The sequence below is a fragment of the Chiloscyllium plagiosum genome, chromosome 9 (assembly GCF_004010195.1).
Source record: "Chiloscyllium plagiosum isolate BGI_BamShark_2017 chromosome 9, ASM401019v2, whole genome shotgun sequence".
Taxonomy (NCBI): Eukaryota; Metazoa; Chordata; class Chondrichthyes; order Orectolobiformes; family Hemiscylliidae; genus Chiloscyllium; species Chiloscyllium plagiosum.
The window spans coordinates 64,976,708-65,000,784 of NC_057718.1; the positions used below are offsets into that span (position 1 = coordinate 64,976,708).

Below are 24,077 nucleotides of genomic sequence, written 5' to 3' on the forward strand. Positions count from 1 at the left end.
GACAGGGGATTTGCAGCGGGAATGGTCTCTATGTTGTATCCAGAGGTTGGTGGCATGGGAGATGAGGACCGTGGGGGGTTCTATCCTTGTTGTGATAGGAGGGGTGGGGTTCAAGGGTGGTGTTGTGGGAAGTGAGGAGGTATGCTCAAGGGCATCGTCGACCATGTGGGAGGGGAAATTGCAGTCCTTGAAAAAGGGGGGTCCATCTGGAATGTTCTGTGGTGGAATTGGACCACCTGGGAGCAGATGCAACGGAAGTGGAGGTAATTCAAGATTTCAAGATTGCAATCTTGAAAATAAAGATGCATTTTATGTCCTAATATTGCTTTAGAATGTGCAATGCAATAATAATTCATAAAACATCATGGACGAGAATATTTTAAAATTTAAACCTTTGAAATGGGTTTGATGATGAAGTAATTTTATTTTTCCTACTGGCAAAACTACATACCAGTTCTTCTGACAGAACTAGTAACTTTACATAATTCAGTCCAATATAACTGGTCTCTTCAGTTATCACAGATAGGTTTACTGATCCAGGCATTGGCAGATTGCCATGTTTGATCGCTGTGAGAGTTCTCTCGTTTACTCTGAGGGAGTGTTGCACTGTTGCAGGCTCCATGTTTTCAATCAGATATTAAATCTACCTTCTAAGTTGAACGTTAACAATTCCCTGCCACTTTTTGAATTCTCACTCTCGTTGTGAACAACATTTACCCCTCAACATGCATCACTAAATACAGATTATCTGGTCATTTCAACTTTACTATTTGTATCACGGTGCTGTGCATATATTGATTGGTGTGTTCAAAGGTATCTTTGAAGCACTTCAGGGCATTTTGAGGTCATGAAAGGCATTGCATAAATGTAACTTTTTTGTTCATTCATTCCACCAGTGCAATTTTGGTTATAGAACAACAAAAACACAATTTTACAAAAGTTGGGATTCCTGTTGCAGTCTTGCTGAAAGTGACTGTGGGGGCGTGACTCATCAGAAAATCATCCCAGAAAGGTCCACAGTTCAGTTCCCAATCTGTGCTGAAGGAGGTTATCTTGGCGAGAGTGATGTTAAATGTTCTCAAATTGACCATAGGGAAACAAAACTGTCCATGACACAGGCCTGCAGTTTTCCAGCTGTTTTACCTGTTTGCAACATCAGTTATCTAATTGTCATGACTACATCATAAGTTTTGGTTTGTTTTTAAACCAAGGAGGTCTCTGGCGAGGTTCATTGAAAGAAGAAGCTTTCCCCCATCCCTGTTCAATAGGTGACAAATGTATCAGGGTGAAAGGTCCTTGAAGTAATCTGAGTCCATGAAGAGGCAGGTGGCAGAAATAATCTAAATCCAGTATAAAACTGGTTGGAGTATTCAAATAAGGGAGGTACTGCATTTCACCATGCATTCTAATGGTGGGGGGCATTGGAAGAAAGACTGTGTTCAAGACTTTAATGTATTATGTAATGTTGCCAGTGTCCTACAAAATAATCTGTTGACAAATGTTTGGTTTCCCGCCTATCTTTCTTAATCGATGTTCTGCTGCCTCTGATTTATCTAAGTGCTTGTCTGACATCCAGCATTAAATGGGCAGAGATTTCTATGAAATAAATATTGGGAAGGCTGAAGTGATTATCTTTGGTCTGTACTACAAACCTAATGCCAGGACCACTGACTTTAACCTTATTCTTGGTCAGTCTTTAAGAGTGAACCAAACTGTTCCCAACCTTATGCATCTCATTTAAACCTGAACTAAGCATTCAACCCTTCATCTTCTCCATTATTAAGGTCTCTTACTCTCTCCTCGATAACACCCCATCTCCAGCCAGGCTTCATCCTGTCTCTTGTGGAGACCAGAGACTCGACTGCATTCTACGCTGGTTGGCCTCATTTTTCTAACCCATTAGAAGTTTGAGCTCGTCTGTTCAAGTCACATTCAAGTCTTGTTCACTGCTTACCTCTGTGCTTATTGATAAACATTAGCTTCAAGGCTGGCAAACCTCATTTTTTATCTTTCATCCTTGTGTTGAAACTCCTCCATGGGCTCCCTGTACTCTATCTCTGTAACCTTCTCCGATCCTATAACCTTCTGGGTAGCTTCTTGTTGCTCCAATTGTGGTCTCTTTCACATTCTTGATTTCTTTCACCACAATTTAGTGGCATTCCACACAGATGTCTAGACACTAAGATCTCCATCCCTCTGTCATTTAAGTTACTCCTTAAAAGCAGACATTTTGACCACAGGTTTTAAAACTTTCTTTGCCTGGTTTGACATCAAATGTTTTCCGATAATGCTTTTGTACAATGCCATGGATTATTTTACCATGTTCGCAGCACCAAATAAATGAAAATTGCAGTAATTCCTATAAAATGCCATTATTTTTGAGCTTTTGGGGTATTGAATCTCATTGATACATTTCCTCAATTAACATGGCGAAGAACAGTTTCAAGGATAGGTTTTCGAACTTCATTTTTAAAGGAACTGTAACTAAGATTGCTGACCTTTGTAAGGGAATTAGATGCATTGGATGGAGCCCACGATGGTGTAAATTGCTGTTTGAAGAAGAAAATTGGCCTCCTTTTACTCTGTTTTACTGTCTTTCTGTCTATATTTGCATCTGTTACAATATATAAATACCTTTTGAAGAAAGCTGGAAGTAACAGAATTAAGCAGTACATTCTTAATTTTAGGAAATATTGGTCAGGCTCAACATAGTTGTAAGCACAATAAGAGAATATTTCACCTTTGATTAATCATATGGATTTATTAAAAAATTAATAACTCAGCATGTGTCAACTCTTTCGCACTTACCTTTCAGTGTTGCCTTCTTTAGTACCTTCATAGCATAGAGCTGCCCTGCATCAGAGCCCTTTATTTTCTTAACAAGAAATACCTTGGAAGAAAATAGAAGAAAGTGTTACTTATCTGAGCAGCTTAATAACGAATTAACTGTCTTTGAAGTGGGCTCTGAATAGAAGCTTGGAGATCGTAAAGACTGCAGATGCTGGAAGTCAGAGTCAATAAAATGTGGAACTGGAAAGACACAGCAGGTCAGGCAGCATCGGAAGAGCAGGAAAATCGATGTTTCGGGTTGGCACCCTTCATCGGGACTGGTAAATATTGATTTACCTTTCTTGGATCCATGACGGACCACCTCATATTTCTCCACATTGAACTAATCTATCATAATTTTATCCATGCATTCCATCAATGGAACTTTGAATTTTCATGCGCCATCTGCACTGTGTTTGTCTCTCCCAAATCATCGTTATCTGTAATATTGAATATATAAGTCATTATTCTTTCATCTAAGGCACTGGCATATATGGCCAGGACCTCCCACAGTTGTCTTCTGCAGCAAGAAATCAGGAAGCAAGATTCACTACATGGTTAAAAAAAAAACTGCCTTACTGGAAAACAACATGATGTAAAAGAATCACATATTCGGGAAGCAGATCCTGGACTCTCCCTCTTCTGCACTAACAAAGTAGTAATCTGTTATTGACAATTTACTGAGAACTGATATGTTAATAAAGTTTGTGACCACTTTAATCAACTCGCTCAGATCAACCAGTCTTCTGTGAATCCTGCCTGAAGTTCTTTTGTTCAATTTATTCTTTCTTTAAGATTAATTAAATTGCACTATGGCAGAACCAAGGCTAGGCAATCGTCAATTCGAAAAGAGCCCAAGCAAGCAAAAGAGATTCATATTTACATTCTACAGAAGTCAGATAGTAAGCTGGAGGCCTGAAAGTGAAGGCAATTGGAACCCTGCATGACATGGTTTCTTGTGTCACACAGTGTCAGGCAGGTCAGCGGCAGGGCACATTATTACTGTCAGAATAACAGACCTGCAAAATAGTCAATTTCTCAGGAAAGCACTCACTTACTAAAATACGATCCTTTTGTATCCCTAATTACATTAATGTACTGAGAAGGATACTGTCTTTTCATTCTTTTCCTTACAACTCTTAATTGGGTCTCTTCTCACCTTTATATCACCTCCTTTATTTATTTCAATTTCATCAAGCAACTTGAAATGCTTTCTAGTTAAAGACATTTGATGAAGGCAATTTGTTGCTGTCACGACTGCTATTATTGTAAAAATGGCCCAGATTTTGGGCGGTAATGATAGCTAAATTCTTTGGATTTGTCACCTGGGACTGGATTTTCATCACTTGATGGCATTGAAAAAGTGAAAAAATGATATGAATCTTGGCTTCATATTCCGAATTGCTATGCCTTCCTGGCCTCACGATCTTGACATGACCTTTCTGTGGGTCTTGATGACTTTGAATATGAATCCCACGCACACCTCCTCTGAGATTATGCTTGTCATTATGTGGACCCCACCGAAAGTTTTAATATTTTCCGCCATGATATTCTTGTGAGCTGGTGCAAGCTTTGAAACATCTAAAAGAACTTATCAGGCTTGAGTTTATGAACTTATAAAAGTCCAAGCCTGAAACATTATTGTGTGTAAATATTAAGTATTAAATTCTTATTTGTTTCTCTGCAAACTTCATAAATGTGGAAAAAGCTTCAAGGGTCTGATGGCCTATCCTGATCCTAACATACAGCTAGTTTATACATCATGGATGGAACTTTGTGTCTTTCACCATGGTGAGTTCAGTTGCGGGATTGCTGCATTTAATCAGGCACTACAGTGACAAACAGGTCCCTACCACTACCCCAAATACATCTTGGGCTAGGAAGACAGTCCTAATGCCCTCCTATCAGTTGAATCCGTTAAGAGGGCAATTAATGGCCGAATAAGGTCTACATCCCAAGCACTGTTTGTAGTAACCTTGTGGCCGTTAGGAGGCTCACCAAGTTTTATACATGACATGAAAATTGTGGTGCGTTTGCTTGCCAGTTCCCAGCAGAGATAGGAGAGTGTGGGGTTGGGGTGAGGATGCTCCAGCAACCAGTTCAAAAGGAAAATCAGCACTTAAAAAGACAGGGCTGAATTATACAAGACTCTAGATTCCCCACGACCTCTCATGGGGTAGAATATCAGATATGAGGTGCCCGCCGAGGAGGTACATTAAGGATGTTTAACCCCCACCACCCCATTACCATCTCAGGCCCAGCAACCCAAACTTGAAATCCTGTCAGGCTGGCTGCTCAGCATGGACCTCTCCCATTGGCAGTTTAATTTTAGTGGCAGAATAATACCTTTACATGAGCGTTAATTGTCTGCCCAAGAGCCTCAGTTAACCCACTGACTGGTGGAATATTTATAGTGGAGACTGATCACTCACTGGATTCATGAACCCCTCCCTTTTCAGTCCTACCAGCAGGCAAGTGTTCAATCCCAACTAACTTGTTTCTTTTCACTGGTTTTAACACTTTTGTTCATGATTCATAATGATAATTGAAATGTATAATTTACATGTAGTAGAAGATCATGGAATGAAACAACCAGGAGTATGGGCAACTAGAATTGACAACCTTATAATTGAGTTGCGGGCGGTGCATGGAAACATTGTCACCATCAGATCAGCTGACTGTTGCTTTAACAAAAGAGTTTGGGGTAGTGAGAGCTTGGCCACTTTTATCAAGGCAGTATCAATTTGCACATTTCCTAATTTCTTTGGTGTTCATTGTTCATTAACTTGAAATAAATCACTTTTTCATTAGAACTGAAGCCATATTGAAACATTGGTCAAGGGTAGTTGTACAAAATGGCCAATTGTAAATCAGTAACCTGCTGAACTCTTTTTTTTAAACTGATCTACAGAAAACAAGATTTGGGGACCACTATATAAGGGGGTAAGCACACTCTGTTAATGTTTTTTCATAAGATAGAACTTCCATACCAGTATTGATTCCAAAGGGACTGTCTCTTAACTGCTTCTGTTGTAATTATATCCTTCTTAAACTGAATGTAAAAATGTATATAGTACACCAGGGTTGGTCTTGCCAAGCGTCTGTAAAGAGCTGCAAGGAGCTGCAGTAACACTTCCCTATTTTCATACTAGTCCATCCAATTTGCATTAAATTTGCCTTCCTAATTGCTTACTGTACGTTGTTAGCAAATATTATACAGTAGGAAAACTTGACAATGTCTGGATGCAGAGAGTTTACCATATGTCTTTTTGGAACTGAAAGGTCAAAAGTGGAATTGTGTTGTATTTCTCAATGTTTACAAAGAGTTAAGTAGATTGGAAAAGGAGATGAATTTGTTCCTTTTGCTGGACAAACCAGTGGAAGGAACATTGGGCTGCAGCGTTGGTGAGCAACAGCCTTTCGATTGTTATTTTCTGTTTTGCCACAGACTGGGAGTGGTGCAGTTGAAAAGAGACCTCCAAGAAGCCAACAATAAAAAGCAGTCTCTCTCTCTCCCTGTCCTGGAAAAGAAAATAATCTTTCCAGCTGTCGAGAGGTTTGCAAAGCAATAATGCTCTCTCTTCCACTTTGTCTTTCTCTTTCTCACTGTCTGAGTAAAAGACAACATTCCAAGATTCTGCACATTAAACTGTTAACTCAATAAAAGACTTGAGTCTGAGAGACTGAACTGAGGAGCTTTCATTCCGCTGTGACCAACAGCAACATGATCTCATCAACACCTGACGCCTGGAGGAAGAATGCCTCATCTTCTGCCTTGGGACCCTGCAACCGCATGGGATTGATGTGGATTAAACCAGTTTACTCATTTCCTCCCCCCCCCTTATCCCAGTCCCAAGCCTCCAACCGCCCTCTTGACCTGTCTATCATCTTTCTCATCTATCCGCTCCACCCTCCTCTCCAACCTATCATTTTCTCCCCCACCTTCATCTACCTATTGCATTCCCAGCTACATTCCCCCCACTCCACCACATCCCCCTCCCACGGCCCCATGGCCCACAAGCCTCATTCCTGATGAAGGGTTATGCCTGAAACGTCAATTTTCCTGCTCCTCGGATGCTGCCTGACCTGCTGAGCTTTTCCAGCACCACACTCTCGACTCTGATCACCAGCATCTGCAGTCCTCATTTTCACCTGTAGTTTAGGTTTGTTAATATATCGTTACACCATTTGTTAATGACCATAATAATATCCATTTAATTCATATATCCATTGATGAAACCTGGGTGGGAGTTTTTTTGTCCTAAGTAATAGTACAAGTAAGACAATTTAACCATCTTAATGATTCTATTGGACATTTATACTTTGGAGACACCTTGTGAAGCAGTCAGTCATTATTGCCCAGTGTAGTTCTCCCACAACAATCTGCAAATTAACATTTTGTGATTCCTGCAGCAGGACATCATAAACCAAACAATTCTAGTAATTCACTTACTTTTCCATAGGACCCCTGACCCAGCACTTTGAGCAATTCAAACTGAGAGGGATCTGCTTTTTCAAAGCCTTCTTTTACGTGGTTGCTAATGTCTATTTCTTTCACGATACCTTCATCCTGCAGGGAAATAATTACATAGAATATTACTTTAAAGATCCTACAAAACTGCAAAAAACCAAATTTACATTCAGCATCCAATAATTTAAGCTATAATTGGCCTTTTAGGATTCAAAAACAATGAGCAAGTTTTTCTCCTGTTTCTGGTTAAAGTGTTTTGTTGAGTGAGATTCATAGCGGAGAAAGTGAGGTCTGCAGATGCTGGAGATCAAAGTTGAAACTTTATTGCTGGAACAGCACAGCAGGTCAGGCAGCATCCAGGGAACAGGAGATTCGACGTTTCGGGCACAGGCTCTTCTTCAGGAATGAGCAGAGAGTGTTCAGCAGGAGAAGATAAAAGGTAGGGAGGAGGGACTTGGAGGAGGGGCGTTGGAAATGTGATAGGTGCCCCTGTTCAATCAAATCATGGCTGGTCTGATTTTAACCTCAAACCTACATTCCATCTTATACCTGATAATTCAAAGCACACCACAGAAACAGGCCCTTTGGCCCACATAGCCTGTGCTGATGCATGACACCTTTGTAAACTAAAAACCTTTTGCCTCTGCGCTGTCCGTATCCCTCTATTCCTTGCCTATTCATGTATCAAAGTTGAAACTTTATTGCTGGAACAGCACAGCAGGTCAGGCAGCATCCAGGGAACAGGAGATTCGACGTTTCGGGCACAGGCCCTTCTTTAGGAATGAGCAGAGAGTGTTCAGCAGGAGAAGATAAAAGGTAGGGAGGAGGGACTTGGAGGAGGGGAGTTGGAAGTGGAGGAGATGCGGTGGAGGGCACCGTCGACCACGTCGCCTTCCTGACCTGCAGTCTTCTTGTTGACCTCTCCGCCTCCATCCTACTCCGACCTATCACCCTCACCTTGACCTCTTTCCACCTATCACATTTCCAACTCCCCTCCTCCAAGTCCCTCCTCCCTACCTTTTATCTTCTCCTGCTGAACACTCTCTGCTCATTCCTGAAGAAGGGCCTGTGCCCGAAACGTCGAATCTCCTGTTCCCTGGATGCTGCCTGACCTGCTGTGCTGTTCCAGCAATAAAGTTTCAACTGAGATTCATAGCACCTAGTCTCCCATGGCTCAGAGTGCTGTTTCTCTCACAGTCATCCTCTCTTCACCTGAGCAATTAGGCAACTAGATTCCTTCATCAGGGAATCACGTGGTCACTTCTGCAGCGAGCTTCAGATGTTCGTGCCCTGTTACTATATTTAAAGACCAGTTGCACACCATCTTATAGACTGCAAGACAGGTATTGGCCCTCAATCCATGGTTCTCAAGTTATCACATTCAAGATATGGTCCAGAGAAAGGTAAAGCTCATTCCTCATGCAGGGACCTGGAGGTCTTGGTGGACAAGGTGGCGAAGAAGAGGGCCATTCTTTTTCCAGTCCACTGCCTTTGGAGACATGCCCCAGACTCAGCCAACCAGGACAGAAATCGCAGCTGTGTTCTGAGATGCCCAGCAGTTCAGGAAGGTCATTAATCTCCTGCTTGCCACAGAGGTGAGTGCCACCATTTTATTTCAGCAACCTCACATTTACAGGGCCAACTCTCACGAGAGCTTTGTCACTGCACATATGTCTCACCAAGGCTCTTGGACTACAACTCTCACTGTTGTATTATGTCCACTCGATGGCTCCCACCACCTCATCCTGCCCTCTGTGCTTCCTACTTACTCACTGTCGAGGTGGAGGGGATGAGTTATTCACCGTCCCAGCTACTCCTGCATTGCTAATTTCTGCTCTCACATCCACTTTACAACATATTCCAATCTTACCTTTGTTTAACAATATGAGAAACTCCTCTCTCCCCTCTGAATGCAGGATCATACTCTGCATTCCTGACTGACTGCTGGTAGCCTACCTGGACAGGAATTGGATGAGCCACTTGACGTTCGACAAGGTTCCTCATGGGAGACTGGTTAACAAGGTTAGATCACATGGAATACAGGGAGAACTAGCCATTTGGATACGGAACTGGCTTGAAGATAGAAGACAGAGGGTGATGTTGAAGGTTTGCTTTTCAAACTAGAGCCCTGTGACTAGTGGTGTGCTACAAGGATCAGTGCTGGGTCCACTACTTTTCATCATTTATATAAATGATTTGGATGTGAACATGGGAAATATAGTTAATAAATTTGCAGATGATGCCAAAATTGGAGTAAAGGAGGTTACCTCAGAATACAATGGGCCAATGGGCTGAGGAGTGGCAGATGGAGTTTAATTTAGATCAATGTGAGGTGCTGCATTTTGCAAAGACAAATCAGGGCAGGACTTATACACTTAATGGTAAGATCCTGGGAGGTGTTGCTGAACAAAGAGACCTTGGAGCGCAGGTTCATAGTTCCTTGGAAGTAGAGTTGCAGGTCGATAGGATAGTGAAGAAGACGTTAGGTATGCTTTCCTTTATTGGTCAGAGCATTGAGTAAAGGAGTTGGGAGGTCATGTTGCGGCTGTCCAGGACATTGGTGAGGCCACTTTTGGAATATTGTGTGCAATTCTGGTCTCCCTCCTATCCGAAGGATGTTGTGAAACTTGAAGGGGTTCAGAAAAGATTTACAAGGATGTTGCCTGGGTTGGAGGATTTGATCGACTGGGAGAAGTTGAATAGGCTGGAGCTGTTTTCCATGGAGCATCAGAGGCTAAGGAGTGATTTTATGGAGTTTTATAAAATCATGAGAGGTATGGATAGGCTAAATAGACAAAGTCTTTTCCCTAGAATGGTGGAATCCAGAACTAGAGGTTTAGTGTGAGAGGGGAAAAATTTAAAAGGGACCTAAGGGACAACTTTTTCATGCAGAGGATGGTGCGTGTAAGGAATGAGCTGCCAAAGGAGGTGGTGGAGGCTGGTACAATTACGCCATCTAAAAGGCATCTGGATGAGTATATGAATAGGAAGGGTTCAGAGGGATATGGGCGAAGTGCTGACAAATAGGACTAGATTAGGTTTGGATATCTGGTCGGCATGGATGTACAAAGAACAAAGAGCAAAGAAACTTTACAACCCAGGAAGAGGCCCTTCGACTCCAAGCCTGAGCTGATCCAAATCCACTGTCTAAACCTGTCGCCCCATTCCTAAGCATCTGTGTCCCTCTGCTCCCCACCTACTCATGCATCTGTCCAGATGCCTCTTAAACAAATCTACCGTGTCTGCCTCTACCACTTCTGCTGCCATTGCGTTCCAGACATCCACCACCCTCTGTGTGAAGTACTTGCCATGTGTATCCCCCTTAAACTTTTCACCTCTCACCTTGAAAGCGTGACCTCTCATTATTGAATCCTTCAGCCTGGGGAAAAAGCTTATCTCTATCCACCCTGTTTAGAACCTTCATGATTTTGTAAACCTCAATCAGGTCCCCCCTCAATCTCCTTTTTTCTAATGAAAATAAACCTAACCTGCTCAACCTCTCTTCATAGCTAGCACCTTCCATACCAGGCAGCCTCCTTGTAAACCTTCTCTGCACCCTCTCCGAAGCGTCCACATCCTTTTGGTAATGTGGCGAGCAGAACTGTACACAGTGTTTTAAATGCAGCAGAACCAATGTCTTGTACAATTTTAACATGACCTGTCAGCTCTTATACTCAATACCCTGTGCGATGAGGGCAAGCATACCATATGCCTTTTTGACCCTGATATCTGTCAGGGCCCCAGCTATTTCCTGTCTCACCTCCCTCAGCAACCTGGGATAGATCCCATCCGGTCCTGGGGATTTGTCCACCTTAATAACCTCTAGCCTACCCAACACATCTTCCCTACTTATGTCAACTTATGATGTGTTGGACTGTAGGGTCTCTTTCTGTGCTGTACATCTCTCTGACTCTATGAATATTTTGGGGTTTAATGAGATACAAATACATGGAAATAGGATAGTCCTATTTCCAAGGATCTGAAGTTGCCAATTATGATTTGAGGAAAAATACAGAAAAGAAATTCTCAATGTCAAAACCTAATATTTTCATTCGCATTGTATTTTCCCATCTTTCTCAGCATTACTCACACCAACCAGACATAAGAAAATACTGCTCAATGTTGTTCCCACAAGCACCTGAGAATCTCTGTATCCAGAGGCATTGCTTAAAATTTGCTTCTGTGTTCCTTCTTCAATAAACTTGGGTTTAAAGGTGACAATTAAGTTTATCAAATATTATGTTCAATAAATATTGATTTGCTATAGTTAAATGTTTGCATGAAAATTGGATAATGTTATCAATTTACACATATGGATGCATAAGTGATTGTGATTGCAAGCTTTTTTAGTATTTTTGACTAAAATCAAGTGACATACTTGAGGACCTTACCTTGTGAACATTATGAAAACATTTAGTCCACTAATGGTTTTGTTGAACTACATGAAATTTGTGTGCTGCCTTAGGCTCAGCAATGTCACAAGTTTAAATACTGTAAGCCCCCACTTATAATTAATAACCAGAGAAAAGGAATAGGCCATTCAACCCATTGAGCCTGGTCCACCATTCAAAATGATCATGATTATCGAACTCAGTACCCTCTGCCCACTTTCTCCACATACCCATTTGATCACCTTAGTCCTTAGAACCATATCTAACTCCTTCTTGAAAGCATTCAATGTCTTGCCTCAACCACTTTCTGTGGAAGAGAATTCAACAGATTCATCACTCTCTTTGTGAACAATCTTTTTCTCATCTGAATCCTAAATGGTCTACCCCACAATCTTTAGACAGTGGCGCCTAGTTCTGGACTCCCCAGTCATCAGGAACAGCCTTTCTACACTTACTCCAGCTGATCCGTTAGAATTTTAAAAGTCTGTATAAGATCCCAACAATTGTGGCTGTGTTGCTGGGGGAAAGTCACTTTTGTGTGAAGTAACTTTAAGTTAATCATAGGTTTCAATGTTAAAACTAGAGTTGGGTTCCCTTGAACATTTCTCACCGAGAAAGACCAATGTAGAATTTGAAAGCGAGTATCATTCACATGCATAAGTGTTCATTCCAAGCTGCAATGATTCCAAAATGAAACAAATCACTAAATATAAAAGAAATACTGTGCAGTTGTGTACTTGAGGGCGTTTCTCAACAGAAAAAGAATGATAAACAATACCAGTTGCAATTCTCTACATTCCTAAATAGCCACATCCCTAAGTATGGTAACAGGGTGGCTTAGTGGTTAGCACTGCTGTTTTACAGCACTAGAGACCTGGGTTCAATTCCAGCCTCTACTGACTGTATAATCCTTGTATAATCCAAAGATACGCAGGTTAGGTGAAATGGCCATGCTGAATTGTCCATAGTGCTCAGGAATGTGTAGGTTAGGGGTAAATGTGGGGGGGGTGGATTACTCTTCAGAGGGTTGGTCTGGACATGTTAGGTCAGAGTTGAAAAATGTGGTGCTGGAAAAACACAGCTGGCCTGCTGTGTTTTTCCAGCACCACATTGTTCAACTCTGGTCTCCAGCATCTGCAGTCCTCACTTTCTCCTTGTTAGGTCAGATGGCTTGTTTCCACACTGTAAGGATTCTATTACTTTTTTTAAAATTAAAATTACAATATATACAAATGTTAAGAAAAAAATTCATTTTGTTTTAGATTGATCAGGCTCCATCTATTAGCAGATGTTAGTGCGTGTAGGAGGCAACTGAAGTCTGAAGGGGCTGGTTTCCCTGGTTTGTTGGAAACTGAGGAGTGACCTTATGCAAGTTTTAAAATCATGAGGGGCATGGATAGAGTGTATAATCAAGGTCTTTTCCCCAGGGTGGGGGAATTCAAAACTAGACAGCATAAGTTTAAGGTGGGAGGGAAGATTTAAATGCAACCTGAGGGGCAACATTTTCTCGCATTGGATGGTGCAAATATAGAATGAACTGCCAAAGGTAGTGGTGGAAGCTGGAACAATCACAACATTTAAAAGGCATCTGCATGGGTTTATGAATAGGAAGGGTTTAAGGGACATGGACCAAATGCTGGCAAGTGGGACTAGATTAATTTTGGATATCTAGTCGGCATGGGCGGTTTGAACTGATGGGTCTGTCTCTGTGATGCATGACCTATGACTGTGACTCTGTGACTGTAGCTGCTACCTGCACTGACTAACATGTACCACCAGATGGAGCCTAGGGCTTCAGTGCAAGTTCAGAGTAGTGAAAACCAGGAAAAGTGGAGCTGCATCATGATGGCAATAAGCCCTGTGGTCTTTCAAAATAAGAATGAGAACTTGGCTCTTTTGACATGTAGTTTGACGCTACAATAATGAGTTAGGCTGCCAGGCAGACTGATATGATTCTTTCTTCCAGAAGAATAGATGGAAGCAGGTACAATTACAACATTTAAAAGGCATCTGGATGGGTATATGAACAGCAAGGATTTAGAGAGGTATGGGCCAAATACTGGCAAATGGGACTAGGTTAGATTAGGATGTCTGGTCGACAATGCTGAGTTGGACTGAAGGGTTTGTTTCTGTGCAGTATAACTCAATGTAGAAGGCCAAGTAAGGGGATGTGTTCAGACCTAGATTTCAAAGTAACACAATTTATTATGCATTTATACTAAATAGTATTACACATGATAATTACACACCAGCTCCAACTTGTAGTTACATTAGGTAATGATCATTCCATCATTGCAGGATCTAATACCTTGACACAACAGTCCTTCCCAAGTTTTTTAACCCTTTCCAAATATATTAATTGACATTTATACAATCTCAAAAGTTTTACAATAATTTTTCCTTGTATCTTTCCTTGTTCTGCACAAGTCTTTAATTTGAGTCATCTTTGTCAGAAAGTGGGGCAGGTAAGTCTGTGACCAAATATAGATAAAACTGATGATTTTGCTTCTTCTTTGGAATATCAGAGATTTAATCAATCTGACTGAAGGAACTTCCATTGATATAACTGCAGGAATGAGTGGGGAAACTAGATTGTATCTTCTCTATGTTTAACATCTAGGTCAGGTGATATTATTAATTTTCTAAGAAAAAAGTGATGTTATTCATCCAAAGATAGTTTTTTATTCCACATACTCTGCTTGGAGTTGATATCTGCTATTGAAGCATAATCTCACCAGTGTTCTCTTTGTGCCTGAAGTCAAATATTTATCAAAAGCAAGAGGACATTGTCAAAGTCAAGTTGTTTCTCATCAATTTGTTATTTATATTTTCTGATGAACTGTTCTTATAGTAGTTTGCTCTCAGCTGTGCTCCATTTGTTTTATTGTTCAATCCCAAAGCTGTTCAATCCCAAAGCTGTTCAAAATCTTGGGAATAGTGCTTTCTACATTTGCTAATTTGTTGATTTCTCAATTGAATTTGAATTTTTCTGGTGGAAAAACTGGTATAGGTGCATTTTGTTATATTGTCTAATTGTTGACAGGTACTTGAAGTTTCTTCCAAGATCGCAATTTCCCTTTCCCTCCAGTGCATCTCCTCCACATTCGACAGAAATTTCCCTGTACCTCCACCAATGTCATCTACTGTATCCATGACATCCGATGTAGTCTCCTCTACATCAGGGAGACAGGACGCCTACCTGCGGATCATTTCAGAGAACATCTCTGGGACACCCGCACCATCAACCCCACCACCCTGTGGCTGAACATTTCAATTCTCCTTCCCACTCCATCAAGGACATGCAAATCCTGGGCCTCCTCCATTGCCAAACCCTTACCACCTGATGCCTGGAGGAAGAACACCTCATATTCCATCTTGGGACCCTGCAACCACACTGGATAGATGTGGATTTCCTCATTTCCCCTCCTCCCACATTATCTCAGTACCAAGCCTCCAACTCGACATGGCCCTCTTGACCTTTCCCATCTATCCGCTCCACTTTCCACTCTGACCTATCACCTTCTCCCTCACCTTCATCCATCTATCACACTCTCAGATACCTTCCCCCCAACCCATCCCCTTCCCATTTATCTCTCAGCCTCCCTGGCCCACAAGCCTCATTCCTGATGAAGTGCTTATGCCCGAAATGTCAATTCCCCTGCTCCTCGGATGCTGCCTGACCTGCTGTGCTTTTCCAGCACCACATTCTCAACTCTGATCTTCAGAATCTGCAGTCCTCACTTTCTCCCCGTTGTTGATTATTTGTTTCATTTGGAGGGTTATTGTTTAGATTTTAAAATGCTTATATTCCACTCATATTTTGATGTTGTTTTGTGTTCTTGGTTGATTAAAGTTGTTGAATCTTTGATGCAATAAAAATTAGCGCTATAGTACCAAAGTGAAAATTGTTCAAATTCTGCTGTTCTTAATATTGTTTCCAATGTAAAGTTCAATTTTTCTTTATTGATATGGCTTCTTCGTAGAGATGAATGACAATGAACAACAATACTTCTTTTCTAGTTTCACTTAAGGACTTCCCAAAGATCCATGGGCAGAAGGTTTCTTGAAATGGTTTCACGCAATAAGTCAGTAATTTTATTTTTGACTGTATCAAAAATGTCTGCCAAACAAAACTACTTAGTTGCTGTGTAAAAATTGCTTTCCTCACTCAAATGTCAAAACAACAAAGATTTCACTGATTTAACTGTTCAGCCTTTGAAACCTCGAATTCCAATTACTGATATTTCCAATCAATCTACTTAAGTCTGTTACTGAAGATTTCTCAACTTGTTTTTCCTTCACCTTATCATTGGAAAAGTTGTTTGATAGCCACAAAAAGTTTTAATTGTGCTCCTACGCCTAGCTTTTCCAAAAACAATTTTTTGTGTTCTTCTTTATTTGTCCATCAACAAAGCTTGCTCCACAACTTGTTGCTTCCTAAATCTCAGCAAGTCCCATTATTTCAATCAATAAATCAGTAGTCCATGACCTTCTGCTCAGTGGTTCACACATAACAATCTTTTCCTCTTCTTTTGCATAGCAGCAACTATTCCTGTCCTTGTCTGTATCTCTCAGTCTGAGTTTGTGTCCACATAGAACAACCACCCCTCTTTTGTATCAAGATGCGAAAGCTGGCATTTGAGTTATTCACACAAGACATTCAAATCAAAAAGGTGCCATACAAAAGGTTATTATACGAGATAGAACCAATTTGGGGGCAATCTATTAGTATGGAATGGAGATTTGTTAATATACAGAAAACAGATCAATGGGTCACTTTTGGGTTAGAAAGACAAAACCAAAGGGACACTTATTTAAACCAGAGATGTGAAAAATTTTCTTCTCCTTAAGGGCCGTGACTGTCTGGAATTCTCTATTCCAGAGAGTTTTAGAAGCTAATATCAAAGTATTTAAAAAGGAAATTGATAGATTTTCAAAATCCAGTAATTGAGTGCTATGATAACTTGGCACAAAAGACCAGTTGAGGCCTACAGTAGATCAGTCATGATCTTATTGAATAGCCGGACAGTCAAGACAGTCCATGGTTTACTCTGGTTCTTATTCCTTTTGATTCTTATGGTTTTCAATATATTTTTGTCTAACCGCTTTTCCTTTGACAATCAGATCACACCATCCAAGCATCAAGGCAAGGCTCCATACAATTTCAACATGTTCCCTATTCAGGACATTCTATTTCTCTGGAAATAAAAGGAAGCTTTCTGAAACATAACAGTCTTGAGAAATTCCCAGAGACATAGCAAAGAGCAGTGTTAGATTAGATTCCCTACAGTTTGGAAACAGGCCCTTCGGCCCAACAATTCCCCCCCAACCCTCTGAAGACTAATGCACCTAACATGATGGCCAATTTAGAATAGCCAATCTCCCTAACCTGCATATCTTTGGACTGTGGGAGGAAACCAGAGCAAACCCAGGAAGAACGTGCAAACTCCACACAGACAGTCACCCAAGGCTGGAATTGAACCTGGGTCCCTGGCGCTGTGATGAAGCAGTACTAACCACTGAGCCACCACGGGAATTATGAAGTGGGGGTTCGGGAGCGGGGAAGGGGTGGGAACTGACTGTTAATTGTTTGCTAATAGAGTGATTCCAGGAAAAGCACCATTTTGCTGGTGGTCTTCCCAATTCAAAAACATCGGGAATCAGTAGCTGCTCCTACACAATGCTTGATGATTGACAAGCACAATTTCATTCCTATGTGAACACAAAGCATTACACAACATTACTTTTGTTGTTTTATCTTTTTAAGTTTATATTTATACATCAATAGAGTGAGTCCAAAATCCAATGCTTGTGGGGAATAGTGGTGGGTTGAAGGCAAAGGGACAATTGTCCCAAAGATAGCATATGAAAAAACTATTTGTGAATGAGCTTTTCCACCCTTTCTCCAATTTCCATTATTTCAAGTGTAAAGGTATGATTTCTTACTATTTAAGATTTTGCATTTCCAGGTCATTTCATACCTTTTGCCATTAGATAGATTTCCATTTGCATCTTTAAGTTTTTAAGTTTATTGTGTGGTAAATTGTTGGGAGTATGATCTGAGGGACCTGACTGAACAGGACAAGCAGCTGTGTATCACTTTCATCAATCAGATTGAAGGATTATGACATTAGCTGTGCCAAAACTGAGAATGAACTGTATTTCAGAGCGGGTCTATTCAATCTCAAGTCAGGTCAAGAATACGCAAGAAAGGTTAAATGATTTAAAGATAGAATAAATAAAAGATTAGAAGAAAATATTGAAATTTCACCTTGTAAAAATCTCCAATGTATACATATGAGGGAATGAAATTCCACATATAACAGCTAATTTTCTGAGCCAGGAAGGTTGACTGGCGGTAATTAACACATCACATGTTAAAAGAGTACTTGGATTGAAATGACAAGACTTACAGTGGTGAGTTCAGTTTGCATCGAATGCTATTCTTTACATTTCAATGGCGAAGCATTTAGGGAAATGCGTTGTTCACAAAGCTAATGGTGCAGTAATACAAATTAGATGGCACCTGTTGAATATTTGTGTTTAAAATTACATCTGCCTTTAACTGACGTTGCTGTATCATTTGCACATAAATAACAGTGAATGTTATTAGCCTAAATGTTATTGTGAAAGCAAAAGCTGGTTCACACAAATCTGTATGCTTTTGTGACAGCTTATATGAATGAGTGCTTGCTTTATTTTTGTCCAATGCATCCTTAACTGTTCGAGATTCGCAGAAACAGTTAGGCTTCCTGGCAACCAACATTTTTTAAAATATATTTAAGCAGTCTTGTGATTGTAAGTGGGGAATAATAGCTCAAATCTCTTTAGACATGCAACATTTCTTTCATGCTCTAGAAGTAATTTCTGAAGGATCGTGAAATTTAAAAGTGCTGTGTGTGGTGTATGCATGACAAGGCAGAGTATGTGCATGCGTGTAATTTCTGAGCTAAATTTGGAAACATTAGCTCAAATTTGAATGGCTTACATTTTTTTAACCAAAGGCACCTGCATATTATCAGGTTCCAACTATTACTGCTTTGCTTCATCTTATGAAGCCTACTAAATTTGGCATAGAACACATGAAATAGCATGTGTAGTGGGTGACTCGGCCCTTCAAACCTGCTCTATCATGTCATACACTCATGGCTGATCTTGGACCTCAATATCACCTTCTTGCACCATCAACATTATCCCTTAAGTCTTTTGTATTCAAAACTCAATTGATCTGTATCTTGAATATGGGCATCCTCTTGCCATAGGGTAGAGGTTTCCAAAGATCCTGGGCTGAATATTACACTTATTTGGCTACTCCTGATTTTCAATGGAATTTTTGAGAGCTTGGTGCTGTAAGGCCTAATGGGTTGTCTCGCCCTGTCTTACCAAACTAACATCCCTAATTGCCATCACGCCCTGATGGTGTCTCTCAGGTCTGGTTTCTACCCCATTTTACCGCAGAACAACTTGCCACTCAGTGAATAACTGCTGAAAGACCAGCATCCCTTAACATCAGTGTAATCTTTGAGAGCATGTTTTGCCTTGGAAATATACTGTCATGCTGCAACTCGCCCTGGCATTTGCCCTACACATGGAAGACAAGGACAAATTGGCACCCCATGTGGCAGGCAGGATCCTAGAGGTCCTGACTGAGAGGGTGGTGCTAAGGTGGAATTTTCTCTTCCCCAGAATCAGCAGTATAGGCAACAACATCAGACTAATATTCAAGGATTCTCAGCTGTCTGGAGGAATGCCTTCCACCAAGGCTCATGCTCCACCGCTCTGACTAATGCCTGCGACATCTCTTACTTGCTGTCACCCACCATTCTGGCACTTAATATTTATTGTTAAATATGAATATATTAAAATGTTGATTTTAATATGTTACATATTTTTAATCAATGCCAATTTCTTCTTGCACAGAGGAGGACACAACTTCCCCACATTGGGAGTTAACAAGAAAAACCTGTCCCTGACCAATTTATGATGTAATGAAGCAATGTGGCTGTTTCATCTGAGATATAACTTAATCTTCATCATTTGTCCAGAAAGTAAAAGCAATGGTGCTTTGTGACATGAATAATGAATAAATTAACACTGTTGCTTGAAAGTATTTTGTGCAGCATTTTAGCTAAGGCATTTGTAGAAATATGTCTGATTCTCTTTAAAAAAAGACAATGTTTAGCATGTTCATTATTAATATCACAGAGCATAAGTTCATTTAATAAGAATTTGTGATATAAATATTGAGAGTACCAAATATTTGATGAAAAAAGTATTCGTGAGCATTCCTCTACGTCATGCACTGGAGGTGAATTCAACAGGTACATTTATGGGAAAACACTTTAACTTAATCCTAAAATATTTTTAAAAAACAATTCTGATAACTGTGTCATCCCTAAATGCTGTAGAAATACTAAGAATCTTATTTAATAACATGTTTAAATATACTAGAAACGGCTGTGCCAACATTTTGAAAAACTGGCAGAAAAAATACTCATTTGCAAATTGCAAGGCAGAGATTCAAGGGAAGTCAGGGAATAAATCAACATTATTTTAAGTTATATAATGATCTAATTGCCTTTCATTCCTGTTATGTTCAATGAGACTTTTAAGATGATCAATAATATTATAACCTAGCACTTATGGAGAATTACAGGAATCAAACTTCATTTGTTAGAAAATAAAACTGAAAGAACTGCAGATGTTATAAATCAGAAATAAAAACAGATATTGCTGGAAAAGTTCAGAAGGTCTAGCAGAATCTGTGGAGAAAAATCAGAGTTGATGTTTCAGATTGAGTGACCCTTCCTCTGAGAAAGGGTCACTCAACACAAAATGTTAACTCTGATTTCTCTCCGCAGATGCTGCCAGAGCTGTTGAGATTTTCCAGCAATTTCTGTTTTCTTTCATTTGATAGAAATCTGAAACAGACAATGTAACCACTACACAGCAGTACATGGCAGAACCGGACTAATACTTCAAATGAGACCCTTCACTCTTTTGTTCTTATCAAGTTGAACTATTAGTCAACCTTTTACATCTTAGACATTGACTGACCTGATGTGCAGTGCCAAATGTTCTCTGTTACTTTAAAAGCAGAAAAGCACATTCTATATTTCAGTGTTAAACTACCCTGAAATACATTATGGCACTTGACACCTTCTTCTTCTTTATCCACAATGCCTCAAGGTCCCCACTCAACTTTCAATTTACTTATTCAGCAATGAGATGTAGCAACTGATTCTTAACATGTCTTTCTGCTTGTGACAATTCCAAAAATAGGATTCCACCATCAAGTATCTTCCAATCTGGTCAAATTTTTCACTATTCTCTTTGTCATACATTACATTTAAACTTCCTGTGTTTATACTGTCCTTGACCAATCATCTAAAAGTTGTTTTTGGGAAACCATATTGGGAAACATTTTTTTATCATTCGAGAAGCCATTAAAATAGATTTTCACATGATTTTGGGGTCATATTATATCATTACAGGCAGTCTCAGGTGAAGGTAGTACTCTTTCAATAAAGAGGTGATATTAGCAAATTGGTTTAAAATAATTTTATTTGTTCTTTTTTTCCTCTCTGAGCTACTTACAATCATCTTACAGTCAGGAGAGTGGATTGGCACATGCTCAGACCACTCTCTTGCAATATGTTCTGTGATCAATCTGTTGAAGGCCGTAAGCCAGCTAACATTAGTTTTTTTTGTATTACGTGGAAAATACAGCAGAGAAACAGGCAATTCAGCATAACCATACATGCCAATGTTTATACTCCACATCAATCTTCTATCATTGCTCCATTTATAGCTCTGTCATCATGATCCTTTATTCCCTTCTTCTTCCTGTGCTTATCTCAAATCCATTTAAATATATCTATACTATTCCATTCAACCATTCTCTGTGTTAGTGAGTTCTCACACACTCTCTGTTCTCTTGGTAAAAACAGCTTTCTCCTGAATTCCTGATTTAATTTCTTGATTCCTCATTATTATTAGCCCCTAAATTTGCTCTTTCCAACAACTAGAAGTAATCTGCATTTACAAAACCATACATAGCCTGAGATTTTCCACGATGGAGCAGGAACTATGATGCTAGGAGGTTAAAGATTATGGCCTGGGACAAGTTATCCCATGATTATGTGCTTCTCAGCTCACTACCGATGCAAGTAAAAATATTGAGCAAGTTCCTCAGTGTGAGGTAGAAGTTCCTGACCAGGTGAAGGAACCTTCTATGTTTGTAGTTTCTGGTGCTATTTAAAGATCCACTGGACATGAGCTGCAAGCCAGTGAAAGACTCAGTCTACATTGGGTGTCCCCAATACCATTGTACATGCCTCCAAAGAACCAAAACCTCACCTCATGTTTTATGATGCATTATTATGTCACTACAGGATAGAGGAAGGGACAAAAGGGAGGCCCTTTTCCAGAGGTTGGCACCAACTGGCCCTCCCATCCAACCTGGACAGCCTGAACCAAGATAACAGAACAGAGCACTGACTCCTGGCTGCAGTGCCACAAGACTTGCTGTGCTCTACAAGGGCAAATGCCGCAACAGTTATGCCGTAACAGAGGTTATTCTTGGGCCTGGCCAAGGCCTCAAGTGGCATACGATCCAGGTACAGGTCTTTGCCACCAACAACACAGGTGATTGGAGGCAATTACTACGTCATCCTGAAAATTGCCTTCCTGTACACAATAGTCATCGTCAGATATTTTAAGGTACACAACCAAGTGTTTTCAAATTGCACTTTAATTCAATTTCAAATGAATCTTACAAATTCTAAATAAAATCTGGTGTTGACGCCTTTGTCATTGAAGCAACTGCCAGGAGCTCTCACTCCCCCAATTCTGCTACACCATTGTATTGCAACCTTCACCTGTGACCTATTATACCTTTCACATTCTTGACTTTCTCCATTGTTTCATTCCAGTTTACCCTTGATACTTCACCCTCCCTAAATTTTGGTTGTGGCCTTCTCTTATTTTGATCAATGACCCCGTTTTACCCGATAACCCTCACAATGGATGTACTGGAGGTGCTGACACTCTCACTGGCCCTACACTCTTCTAATTGGGGCCAGATTGACCATGACTTCCCTTGAACCCTTCTCCCCCGCTTTTTGAGACAATCCAGTTCTTCCTTACTCGACTGGATCCTACTCTACTTTGTTCAATTTCACCCTGTGATTGTGGCATTCCCTTGGCTAGCAACCAAGTCAGCTCTCAGCCTTGGGCTGGCCACAGCTTCCAAAACACCTTGATCAGAAATCCCTAATAAACTCCTAGTTTAGCTACAACACTTGATCTGAATTTGGATGACATTCCTGTTTGGCCTACCAGCAAGGCCCGGATTGATGTTATTTCACTTCTAGGACTGACCGTGACCCAATCCCTCATTGAAAAGCTGTTGAACTCTGGACTTGGGTTAGACTGACCAGCGGACTGACTGAGAAATGATCTATCCCCTGGACTGACTGCGGCTGCATGCTCTGATTGAGAAGAATTGACCTTCATCCTACTAACCATGCTCCCTATCCTGTTCACAGTTCATGATGCTCTTAAGCACATGCACTGTGTTTACCATGTGAACTGTAGGCACTTACACCACCTCTGACATTAACACAGCCTTGTGCCCTTCAATGACGTTTGCTCCCATTTCACATTGATGCTCCACTTTTCCCTAGACCCACAAGGGGTCACCTGTAAGCATAAGCTTCTGCTATTCTGTGCTGAGGTTTTGTAATGACGAAGGGACACAGCCTGCCAATGGTCTCCTTGGACATACCTACTGCAGTTGTAGAGTGTAAGCAAAGGTGAAGGCAATGAACATTGGCAGCGTTTTGCCCGAGGCAACTAAAGACCTCACCCAGACTGGGGGCTGGTACATACTTGCTGAATACAATTGAGGTTTTGAGGTAGTCAACTATCTGACTCAATTAATTAGGCAAATTTATTTCTGAGTTGTCAAATTAATACGATGCAAAATATACACAAAAGGCTCCACACCATCTGATGGTGAGATGGTCAATTCAACGATTGAGGATAGGGGGCTTAATTGCTAAAGTTTATCTTGATGATGAGAATTTGATTTTTGATTCTTATCTGATTAAGTCATCATGCCTGCCATTATTTCTACCAGCTCTGTGAGCAGAAAAGTGTGTCATGATTTTAAAGATCTCTATTAAGTCACCTGAAGATTTATCTTTCCGAGTTTCCTGTTGAAATGTAGAGTTCTAATATCATCCTTGTTTTTACATCTTCTCCAGTATCTTTTTTGGTGCATGGAAGATAGAACTAGACATCGTATTCACAGTATGGTCCTAATGAAAGTGAAGTCTGGTTTAGTGCTGGAGGCAAAGATCCTCAACCCGTTTAAAAAGTAT

The 24,077-nt window shown here is 40.5% G+C and overlaps 1 protein-coding gene across 8 annotated transcripts in view; it reads right to left on the minus strand.

Annotated features, from left to right (window-relative positions):
- The window catches only part of rps6ka2 (ribosomal protein S6 kinase, polypeptide 2), a 426,863-nt gene that overhangs the window by 163,335 nt on the left and 239,451 nt on the right, over positions 1–24,077 (minus strand). For all 8 annotated transcript variants that reach the window (XM_043696117.1, XM_043696115.1, XM_043696114.1 and 5 more), the window contains 2 exons: positions 7,283–7,399; positions 2,809–2,890 (listed from right to left, as the gene is read on the minus strand). In XM_043696117.1, coding sequence (XP_043552052.1) covers positions 2,809–2,890; positions 7,283–7,399 — 199 coding nt within the window. The remainder of the gene's footprint in view (positions 1–2,808; positions 2,891–7,282; positions 7,400–24,077) is intronic.